At 37.0% G+C, this 12,553-nt stretch overlaps 1 protein-coding gene across 3 annotated transcripts in view; it reads right to left on the bottom strand.

Moving 5' to 3' along the window:
• The window catches only part of GALNT1 (polypeptide N-acetylgalactosaminyltransferase 1), a 141,263-nt gene that overhangs the window by 93,945 nt on the left and 34,765 nt on the right, over positions 1-12,553 (bottom strand). For 2 of the 3 annotated variants that reach the window (XM_057504119.1, XM_057504118.1), the window contains exon 2: positions 1,747-1,799. The exons of the other annotated variant lie outside the window; for it this stretch is intronic. In XM_057504119.1, coding sequence (XP_057360102.1) covers positions 1,747-1,774 — 28 coding nt within the window. In that variant the 5' untranslated portion in view covers positions 1,775-1,799. The remainder of the gene's footprint in view (positions 1-1,746; positions 1,800-12,553) is intronic. 3 annotated transcript variants of the gene reach the window in all.

Raw genomic sequence — 12,553 nt, 5'->3', positions numbered from 1 at the left:
AGAAATACCATTTAACCCAGGAATTCCACTCCTAGGAATTTACCCTAAGAATGCAACAGCCCAGTTTGAAAAAGACATATGTACCCCTATGTTTATGTCAGCACTATTTACAATAGCCAAGATATGGAAGCAGCCTAAGTGTCCATCAGTAGATGAATGGATAAAGAAGATGTGGTACATATACACAATGGAATATTATTCACCCATAAGAAGAAAACAAATCCTACCATTTGCAACAACATGGATGGAGCTAGAGGGTATTATGCTCAGTGAAATAAGCCAGGTGGAAAAAGACAAGTATCAAATGATTTCACTCATATGAGGAGTATAAGAACAAAGAAAAAAACTGAAGGAACAAAACAGCAGCAGAATCACAGAACCCAAGAATGGACTAACAGTTACCAAAGGGAAAGAGACTGGGGAGGATGAGTGGGAAGGGAGGGATAAGGACAAGAAAGGGGCATTATGATTAGCAGACATAATGTAGGGGGTGGGGGGCACAGGGAGGGCAGTACAACACAGAGAAGACAAACAGTGATTCTACAGCATCTTACTGCGCTGATGGACAGTGACTGTAATGGGGTATGTGGTGGGGACCTGATGATGGGGGAGTCTAGTAATCATAATGACGCTCATTATGTAACTGTAGATTAATGATACAAAAAAAAAAAAAACACTGGCACTGAGTCTGAGGAGTTTCTTTGGGTTGACAGCATTTCCTATGTTTTGTCACAGTTCATTGTTGGAAGGACTGAACAAATCCTGTGTGACTTCCTTGGGAGAGGACTCTTGGAAGCCTGTGCTTGGTTTCCTCCAGACTTCATTCCATGCACTTTTCCCCTTGCTAATATTGTTTGTACCCCTAAGCTGTAATAAATCTAAGCCATTATTATGACTGTATACTCAATCCTGTGAGTCCTCCTAACCAATCATGAAACCTTGGGGTGGTCTTGGGAATCCCCAACAAAATCAACATATTAATAGAGAAATGAGTGTCTATTAGTCCAAATTCATATTTGGGTTCAAATTTCAATTCCAACATGTATTATGTGATCCTAGCATTGTTATTGTATTTACATAAACCTGGGCTTCTTTATTCCTCCAAATGAGAAAAACATATCCACCTTATAGGCAGTCCCATTACACGAAGTTAAATGAGGTAATGCACAACACATTCATATACCATAGTACACACTCAGTACATATTAAATAGAGGCACTTTCTAGATGAAACAAAAAATCAGGAGCCTTTTATATTTGTACTGATGCAATGAGAATTCAAAAGGCCATTTGGAGTACAGAAAAGATGGGCTAAGAGATAAACTTTATATTCAACACTAACTCTATGAGTGATTTCCAGTACACATGACAGGACTGCTGGATGAGCTCAAGTACGTAATAAGTACCTTTCTATACAATACAGTATTTTATACACACATATATGTATAAATAATAAGTATCTACTTCTAAACTGACCTCCCTAATAAGAAGTGAATGTACTACTTCTAAACTGACCTCCCTAATAAGAAGTGAATGTACTAATTAATTAATTAGTACTGGGGCTCTGCTTGATGGTTACATTTCTCAAATTACTAAACTGGGACGTTAGCACAAGACATTCTCTTATGTGTATATGAGGCATAAAATGCAACCAACCTAAGTCTGAAACCCATCAAACTGGAAGAGAAAACCCCAATGTAAAGAGAAATGAAACCCTGAAGTCATTCACTTACAGCCACCAACTTACCCCAAAGTGGTTTTTCAAGTGAATTCATATCCCAAATCCACGTCCCACATCTCCTGTTGAAAAAATAATGTCCTGAAGTCAGTTTATAACAGAATAACTCTATCCTCCCCCCTTACCTCAGACACCCTGTTCCACTGGACTGTATACCAGCCATCACCTGCAGAAAAGGACTGCAGGTCCTTATTCAGCTACTTCATTAATGCTAAGCACACAATGCTCAGGTAATGCCAATTGCATGAACAAGTGAGACAATAAAGTATTACTGAGATCTAACACCATACTCACAGGAAACACTATAGAAGTATCTTTCCTCCTCTTAGAAATCTAGAATATTAACTTTCCACGTTAGAAAGCCAAAGACACATGGATAACACCTGTGGCAGATACTGTTTGTTCCTTATCTCATCCCACGTTACATATTTTTCACTGCATCAGACCCCCAACTGAATTCAAGTCATCACCCTCTGCTAGACTACCTGTTCTTGATCAATTTAAGCCAACCATGGCTGGTCTATTTACACTGCCAGTGCAAGCTACCAAATCTCAACCAATAGGACCTGAGAGGAAATCGGTGGGGAAGCATTCAGCAAAAGCTTGCTCCAACACAGAGATGCTGAAGTCCCAAGAAGCTATACTTTGCTGCCTCTGGATATTGTTTATATAGCATAAAGTGCCGCAGCCATCTTGAAGTCATGAGGAAAGCCCCATATCATCATGCTCAGGATGACAAAGTGCAAGCATGGGAAGTATATGGGACCCTGATGATATCATGGTGCCACTGAACAGACCAACCCCAAAATCTCCTATGACTGGACTTCTTGTTATCTGAGATGATAAAGCCCTCATTGTTTAACTGGGTATTCTACTATTACAGTAAAAAACATCCCATAAAAAACACACCATCCTGCAACCTTAATGATTTAAATAAACATGTATTCTATGAAGAAAAAAATGAGATGTGAACCAGCAGACTATCCAAATTAAGGACCTACTTTTACAGGCGATTGCATGCAAGCAGAATTTCAATATGAACTTAATAACTACAAAATAGAACTTTGGGTATAACATGCGCTTTTTAGACACAGCATTTAATCTCACACAGAATCACATATCCCTAGTTCACTAAAACTCTAATAAACAAATATGTGCAAGACACTACATTAAGTACATAAATAAAAAAAGGCTCAGTCCGTCAATGAGCTTACAGTTTAGGGGGAGTGAGAACAAGGCAAGTTTGTGTGGCACTTTAAAACTTACAAAGTGCTTTTATATCTTTGTGACAGGTGCCAAGTTATAAGACACTATAGTGCAATAAGGACAGAAATTGGTAGGAGAGAATAACTGAAGAATTGGCTTGAGTTAAGGAAAGGCAAAACGACATTTCAAGTGGACTTAAACAGGGAGCAAGAAAATGTAGGGGATGTCTAGGGGACAGCAAACAGAAAAACTGGGAGATATGGTTGAAGGGGTATGTTTGGAATAGGGGAAATCTTGACTGTCACCCTAAGTAGTTTGAAGAGCAATGGTCAAGGGAAGCTTTCCCATGATTTTACTTCTACAAATGCCAAATCTTACAACAGAACACTACAGTTTCAAAAAATGTACATCTTTCCTCCCATCCATGAACTCAGATACTAGGAAATACACTGTCACTGTCAACAATGGACGACCCCAGGAATCCTGAGGAGAAGTTTCTAGGAAGTAAAGATCCAGCAGGAACCTCCTTTCAGGCCAGGGGCCTATGCTATTTTCTGGCCACAGAGTCCTCAAAGTCTCCAAGCTTTTGTTTGGCAGTTTTGCCAAAACATCAACATTACCCCTGAGTTCTATAATGCTGCCTCTTCCCCTCAAATTACCACTCTGTCTTCTTTCCTTTACCACCTTCTGTATATGCAGTTTTTATTCTCTGTTTCTAATTTCTCAACTCATCAACCCACATAGTCTGGCTTCACTTCAATGAAATTTTTTGTTGATCAACTCACTCTTATGTCCCTGCTACCAAGACCAGTCTCTTTCTCAGACTCACTCTACTTATGTCTCAGCCTCTTCAATTACTTTTGGAATAGGCAGGCTATAAATAAAATATATCTTTTTTTCTTGGCTCCCAGGATCATTCCTAGTTTTCCAACATTTCTGATCATTCTTTGCAGTCTATTTTACTGGCTTATCCCACTGTGCTCTGGATCTGTCCTCAGGCTGCATGACACTTTACACAACCCCTCTGGAAAATTCACTAGCTGTAAAGCTTCAACCACCATGTACCAATGGCTCCCATATCTGTATCTTCTTCAGGACTCTGGTTAAACTGGTTAAAATTCCAGCATGGGAATTATGTTTTTAAAACTTACACCCTTAAAAATCTTATGAAATGTCTGACAACAGCAGAAACTCACATACAAAATAGCATCTCCATCCCAAGATTATTCTTTATCCTTTCCTAGTGCTTTACTTTTCATTTTGGCACCAAACATTAATGTACACCATAATATATATTAGTTTATTAACTATCTTGTAAACTTCATTAAGGCAAAGACTATTTTGTTCAATGCTTTTACTATAGCACCTGTAATAGTACCTGGCACATGGCAGAAGAGTTCAGTGATTATTTGTTACATGAATGAGATACAGGAAAGCAGTATCATATAAGAATGAATAAAGGTAATTGAACTTAAAGAATTAGAAGGTTGTGTTTAGGTAAAGGATAGATATATTTGATTAATTTGACTTTTCAAAATCAAGTATTATTGAAAAGTAAAAGGTAACAACTAGTTAAGTAAAAACACAATGTATAACTTAAAAACCAAAGCAGAAAAACTGAAGGAACAAAACAGCAGCAGAATCACAGAACTCAAGAATGGACTAACAGGTACCAAAGGGAAAGGGACTGGGGAGGATGGGTGGGTATGGAGGGATAAGGGGGGGAGAAGTAGGGGGGTATTAAGATTAACATGCATGGGGGGGTAGGAGAAAAGAGAGGGCTGTACAACACAGAGAAGGCAAGTAGTGATTCTACAACATTTTGCTATGCTGATGGACAGTGACTGTAAAGGGGTTTATAGGGGAGACCTGGTATAGGGGAGAGCCTAGTAAACATAATATTCGTCATGTAAGTGTAGATTAGTGATAGCAAAAAAAAAAAAAAAAAAAAAGGGCAGTTCCTGTGTGGTAACTTCCAACGAGTTCTACACAAGGGTATAAAGGGCATATAAAAGTGTAGGCAAAGGGTCTGTTTGTGTTTATACAGAGGATCAAAGCCTAATTGGGCTACCCCGAAAATGAACTAAGATACGATATGAAAAAGAACTTCCAACATCTGTACTCTCTGGAAGACTCATGCCAGAAGATGATCATCAAAAAACCCCAACAAAGATCCACGCACTGCTACAGCTGTAGATGCACTCATCCCACCAGCTCCTGGACTTGCCATAGGAATGAGGAAGGAGATATCTAAGCTGGCCTGTGCATACAGTAAAACAACAAATTTGACTGGATCTATACTGTTGGAACTCAACCAAGAATTTGGAGAAGTGCAAATTGTAGCGCTCCAAACTCTTACAACTACAGACTATTTACTGTTAAAAGAACATATGGCATGTGAACAGTCCCCAGGAATGGGTTGTTTTAATTTGTCTGATTTCTCTCAGACTGTTCAAGTTCAGTTGGACAATATCCACCATATCATAGATAAGTTTTCACAAATGCCTAGGGTGCCTAACTGGTTTTCTTGGTTTCACTGCAGATGGCTGGTAATTACAGATATGCTTTGGTTAGGTAACTATACTCCTATTATGTTAATGTGTGTGCGCAATTTAAGTAGTAGCTTAAAACCTATATATGCTGAAGTTACTCTACAAGAAGATATATCAAAGAAATAATCAATCTTCCCATGTTTTCTTCCGCCTGCTACTTCTATAGCCTTTCTTCTTCCTTCCTAATTACAACCCTTAAATAGAATTCGTGCCTCATATCAAATTTACCGAGTATCATAATTCTTCCAAGTGGTAAAGATACCTCAAGACAAATGCTGGGCATAGAAGCCACAGGGCATAAATATGCAAAGAAGTAAAAAGCTAACTTTTTCAAACAATAAGGCTTCTCTCTCACTTACCAACTTCACATTTCCCTGTATGGCCCCGGAAGATGACTGGTTAGCCAGAGACGGGTAAGATTCCTCAAGGGAGGAACAACCTAAGACAGGCACAGTCGCAGGGGGGCCATCAGGTGAGAAATTGGGGATCAACAGAGGTGAGGCTTAGAACCTCACCCCCCCGTTCTGAGAGAAATCTTCTGCATACGTGGATGTTTTATTGCCCTTGTCTAGCTTGGATTAACACATAGTCTACAGGCACACACCTGATCATCTACATGTGCTCTCTTACAACACTAAACTATGTTTTCTACCTTTATCTTGTATCTACCTACCACTTCAGCATTTTATTAAAAATAATAATAATAAAGAGAGAAATGTGGTATCCACATATAAATCAAGTATAAAAACCAAATGAGTATTCATATTTGAACTGACTGTTTATAGTTCATAATGCATGAGCAAAACCGAAAGTTTCTGTGATGACTGCCCTTGTACTGTTCACTATGTAACTTATTCATTATGTAAGAATTTCTTCTACATGTAAAAACTTGTTTGTTATGCCTCAGAAGATTGGAGACTGACAAAAATTAGGCTTGGGGTGGAATAATGATTGTGCATTGAGCATTGACTCCCCTATACAGAATTTTATTGTCGTTAACAACCATTTGATCAATAAATATGAGAGATGCCCTCACAAAAAAAAAAAAAAAAAGAAGGACAGACTTCCAATGGTAAAATAAATTAGTAACCGGGATGTAATGTATAGCATAAGGAATATAGTCAAGATATTCTAACAGCCTGGTAGGGTGATAGCTGGAACCTAGAATTATGTATATAAATGTTCTACCACTGTGTTGTACACTTGAAACTCATGTAATGTAATACTGTGTGTCAACTACCCTTCAATAAAAAATAATTATTTAAAAAAAAAAAAAAACCAAAGCTGAAGAAAGGAGTAAGAATATCAGTAAATTCCAAATAAAATGGGAAAGAGTTTAAAATCACTAAAAAAACACAAATATAGAATGCACAAAATGAAATGGTAGAAATATATCCCAATACATAAGTAATTAAAATAAAGATAAAAAGACTAAACGTATCCATTAAGAGTAAAGTTGTCAGTCTGGAAATTTTTAAAAAATATAAGCTATATGCTATTTACACCAAAAGCTTAAGTATTCAGAAAATCAAAAGTGAAAGCATCTTTACCAAAGAAGACATTCAGATGGCAATTAGGCATGTGAAAAGATGCCCCACATCATATATCAGGGAAATGCAAATTTAATAAGAACAGTGAGATACCACTGCACACCTATTAGAATGGCCAAAACCAGAACACTGACAACACCAAATGCTAGCAAGAAACTCTCACCCAATATTAACTATCAGAATGCAAAATGGTACATCCACTTTGGAAGACAGTTTGGTAGTTTCTTACAAAACTTAACAAACTCTTACCATACCATCCAGCAATCATGTTCCTTGGTATTTACCCAAAGGAACTTTTATCCACATAAAAGTCTGCACATGGATGTTTACAGTAGTTTTATTCATAATTGCCTACAGTTGGAAGCAACAAAGATGTTTATCAGCAAGTGAGTGGACAAATAAACTGGCATATCCAGATAATAGAATACTATTATTCAATGTTAAAAAGCAATGAACTATCAAGCCATCAAAAGGCATGAAGGAAACTTAAATGTCTGTTACTTAATAAAAGAAGCCACTCTGAGAAGGCTACATACTGTATGAGTCTAGAAAAGGCAAAACTATTGAGACAAAATAAAGATCTGGGGTGGAAGTTACGATAAACAAAGCACAGAGGATTTTTAAGAGCAGTAAAAGCTCTGTGTGATATTATAATGATGGGTATATGTCAGATACATTGGTCCAAACCCACACAATATACTACCAAGAGTGAACCCACGGTAACTATGGTAAACTATGGACTTTGAGTGATTGTGATTTGTCAGTATAAACTTATCCTGATTAAAAACAACAATAACCACTCTGGTGAGTGTTGCTGATAATGGAGGTTATGCATGGAGCAGGGGACAGGAAGCATGTGGGAAATCTCTATGCCTTCCTCTCACTTTTACTGTAAACCTAAAACTGTTCTTAAAAAAATGAAGACTTTTTAAAAACTAAAAGCATGGAAGACTTACAGGAAGTTGGACTCTGAACAACAACAATTATAAAACTGGCAAAAATATAAAAACCACTACTTAAAAGCACTGGAAAACAACCAAAAGGCCGAAACTGGAGAAAAGCCAGTCCTTGAAAGACAGGTACCATATACGAAGTGAGATTTGCCTTTATATAGCTACTTTCTGGAGTGCAAATACAAGCCTACACTGTGCAGATTAACTAAATTTAAGAAGGAAGTCACAATCATATTGGTTTGTGGCATTAAAAGAAGTCTGGAGCCAAAAGAGGAACTGGAAAATGAAGAAGGAAATCATAGAAAAAAGGGAACCCCCAAATGTCTATAAACTCCATCACAATCCTTAGCTCAGCCCTGAACCACACAACACAGGAGAGATTCCAGAGGCCCCAAAGAGAAGCAATAGCTAGGTGACCCAAAGAACTGAGCAAAGGTATCAGATGTTGCCCAAAGCAGGGGAAACAGTTTGGAGTGCAAGTGTAGCCAGTAAACTGCCTGATAGAACAGCAGATCAACACTCTTTAAAAGAAAAAAGAATTGTGGACCACAAAAACATCAAATAAACAATAACAAATTACTAGACAGGAAAATAAACAGAAAGATGTTACCTACAGCCAAGAAAAAAAGCAGTCAATAGGCATCGAACACAAGTACACACATGTTGTAATTAGTTTACAAGAACTATATAACTGCTACTGTAAATATGTTCAAGAACTTAATAATAAACAACAAACACAGGGAACTCTCATCAGCCAAATGAAAACTATAAAGCAACAATACAGGATCATGCAGAACCCAAAAAAACAGTCTGAAATGGAAAATTCACTTGACAGGTTTAACAGCAGATCAGAGACAAGAGAATATAGGCTGGTCACCTTAAAGGCACATAAAAAGCAATTATCCAATCTGAAGATTTGAGAGAAAAGAAAAAATGAACAGAGACCCTCAGCAAGCTATGACATAACACCACAAAAAAACAAAAAAAAAACAAAAAAAACCCCAAAGATTTAAGAATTGGAAAGAAAAAGAAATGAAAGGAAACCCAAGAAATTTAAAAACTAATAAGGACTTCTAGCAAGGTCACCAGATACAATTTCAACATATAAAATTCAGTTAATTCTTTTGCCAATAACTGAAAAAATGCTCAGACTTAAAAAAAAAATAGCATGCTTACATATGAAAGGTTTAAAGAAGTAAAGTCTCTCAATATCAACCTATATATTAAATGCAGTTCCAATTGAAATCTCTTTTTTTGCCAAAATTTAAAAGATCCTAAGATCACATGGATCAGGAATAATGAAAACCAATACAATTTTGAACAATGTGAGATAACTTTGCCATATATCAAACTACAGTAATAAAGTCAGTGTGATACATAAGCAGAGATAGACAGCTCTAGTATCAGACGCACACAAATATGCAAACTTTATTATGACAGAGGTTGCACTAAAAATCCGTGAAAAGGATGGGCTACTTAATATTCATCCATATGTAAAAATTAAAGTCCTAACTCCTCTTATCATACAAAAAAAATTACCAATGGATTTAAGATTTAAGGATATATACTTCTGAAACTTTAAAATAAAATATAGGCAAATATTTTCATGTCCTTAGTGTGGGGAAAATGGAGATTTCTGACCAGAATTCCCTCCTGGCCTTAATAGCCCCCATCATATAAGAATCTATGGGATGTTTATCAGAACAGAATGGCTCATCAGTCATGGGATTACCTGCCCAGGGCAGGGGTAGAGAAGAAACACCCCTTCTCTCTTCTCCCTGTGTTCCTGGTATGTAATTGGTCAGCCAACTGCCAGTCACCAGGGACCTGCCCACAGAGTTCCTCCAGGTAGGAGAGGGGGTGAGATAGGGCAAGAAGTTGGGGGCTAGCCCTCACCTTAATTCAGTATCATCAAATTCACAGGAAACTTGCCCCAGGCAGGAAACCGCCTCCTCCCAGAGCAACACTTGGGTAGGGGAAAATTTCTTAAACAATACTCAAAAATCACAAACCATAAAAGTAAAAAATGAAAAATTTCTATTACATGAAAATTTAATTTTTTCAACAAAACCAAAGAAATCATAGCTAAGTGATAAACCAAAGACTAGGGTGAAACATCTACAATAAAAATAATTAAACAGTGATTAGTATCAGAATGTATTAAAAACTTTTTCAAGTCAAAACAAACAACATACAAGTGAAAAATGCCTAAAAGACATGAATGGGCAAATCACAGACAAGGAACCACAAATAGCCAATGAACATATGAAAAAAAAAATGCTCGGCCACAGTAGTACTCAAGGAAGTAAAATTAACTTCATCAGATTAGAAAAAAAAAAAAAAAAAGCTCAAGTAAGGAATAAAGAAAGGGGACATTCATACAATGTTGTTCCAAGTACAATTTGGCACAGCCACTTTGGAGAGCAATCTGGCAATATCTAGAAAAGCTGAAGAAAGCACTACCCTATCACTCAGTAATCCCACTTCTACATGCACACCCTGGAGAAACTCTTGCCCATTTTTATTGACACACATACAAAGACAGCAGCACTGTTTATAATGGGGAGAAAAAAGGTAACAACCTAAATGTACATCAAGGATAGAACTGAAAACTGAACTGTATAACAGAATACTAAATAGCAATTAAAATTAAACTAGAACTATGCACATCAATATGGATTAACAATGAAAAAAAGCAAGGATAGACGCTAAGTAGTATGATCCATTTATATGGTTTTGAATATTAAAGCATATTAAAGACATGGTTCATGGAAACAAACATATTTATATAAAAATATAATATGCATGAGAATAATACACTGAATTTATATTAAGGTTATTTCTGAGGAGACAGAGAAGGGTTCAATTATACTGGAACTTTTCCTATATATATAAATGACCTAAATTCTGGCAGACTCCAGCTGCTCACCATCTATCTACTGTCTTAAAAATCAAACTGCTGTATTACTAAGAGTGGCAATATATATACATAGCCTGCCATGCAGAGTATGGTAGCCAATCAGATAAAACAGGAATCATTGGGTGGACTGTAGAAAAGTATTGAAAGGGAAAGACACCACTGGGAAATGGGCTCTTTTCTCCTTACCCTTCCTTTATCCTGTTTGGGACATAAACACAAAGCATGGAGTTGCAAGGGCTTTCTTTGCAAAAATAAAATGACCTTGAGAAAGCGTGCTACAAGCTAAGGATTGCAAAGCAGAACAACAGGAGTAGGATGCTTGAACATCACACAGCTCCCACAATCTGAGAGAAAAACTCTCTTGAAGTATGATTTTGGGGTGAAGAAAGGGTACAAGGGTCTTTTAGATGTAACCAAACCTAATGCTAAATAACATAGAAGCAAATAGGGAAAAATGTTAAGATAAGACATAGGGTCCATTCACAATTGCATCAAAAAGAAAAAAATACCTAGGAATAAACCTAACAAACGAAGTGAAAGACCTATACCCTGAAAACTACAAGACACTCTAAAGATAAATTAAAGAGGACACTAACAAATGGAAACTCATCCCATGCTCTTGGCTAGGAAGAACTAATATTGTCAAAATGGCCATCCTGCCTAAAGCAATCTACAGATTCAATGGAATCCCTATCAAAATACCTACAGCATTCTTCAACAAATTGGAACAAATAGTTCTAAAATTCATATGGAAGCACAAAAGACCCCGAATAGCCACAGCAATGCTGAGAAGGAAGAACAAAGGCCAACATCACTCTAATACCAAAACCAGGCAAAGACCCCACCAAAAAAGAAAACTACAGACCAATATCCCTGATGAACGTAGATGCAAAAATACTCAACAAAATATTAGCAAACCGAATTCAAAAATACATCAAAAGGATCATACACCATGACCAAGTGGGATTCATCCCAGGGATGCAAGGATGGTACAACATTCGAAAGTCCATCAACATCATCCACCACATCAACAAAAAGAAAGACAAAAACCACATGATCATCTCCATAGATGCTGAAAAAGCATTTGACAAAGTTCAACATCCATTCATGTTAAAAACTCTCAGCAAAATGGGAATAGAGGGCAAGTACCTCAACATAATAAGGGCCATCTATGATAAACCCGCAGTCAACATTATATTGAACAGCAAGAAGCTGAAAGCATTTCCTCTGAGATCGGGAACTAGACAGGGATGCCCACTCTCCCCACTATTATTTAACATAGTACTGGAGGTCCTAGCCACGGCAATCAGACAAAATAAAGAAATACAAGGAACCCAGATGGGTAAAGAAGAAGTTAAACTGTCACTATTTGCAGATGACATGATACTGTACATAAAAAACCCTAAAGACTCCACCCCAAAACTACTAGAACTGATATCACAATACAGCAAAGTTGCAGGATACAAAATCAACACACAGAAATCTGTGGCTTTCCTATACACCAACAATGAACCAACAGAAAGAGAAATCAGGAAAACAACTCCATTCACAATTGCATCAAAAAAAATAAAATACCTAGGAATAAACCTAACCAAAGAAGTGAAAGACTTATACTCTGAAAACTACAAGTCACTC

The sequence above is a fragment of the Manis pentadactyla genome, chromosome 6, assembly GCF_030020395.1.
Source record: "Manis pentadactyla isolate mManPen7 chromosome 6, mManPen7.hap1, whole genome shotgun sequence".
NCBI classification, from domain to species: Eukaryota; Metazoa; Chordata; class Mammalia; order Pholidota; family Manidae; genus Manis; species Manis pentadactyla.
This window is presented reverse-complemented; position numbering and strand designations above follow the sequence as displayed.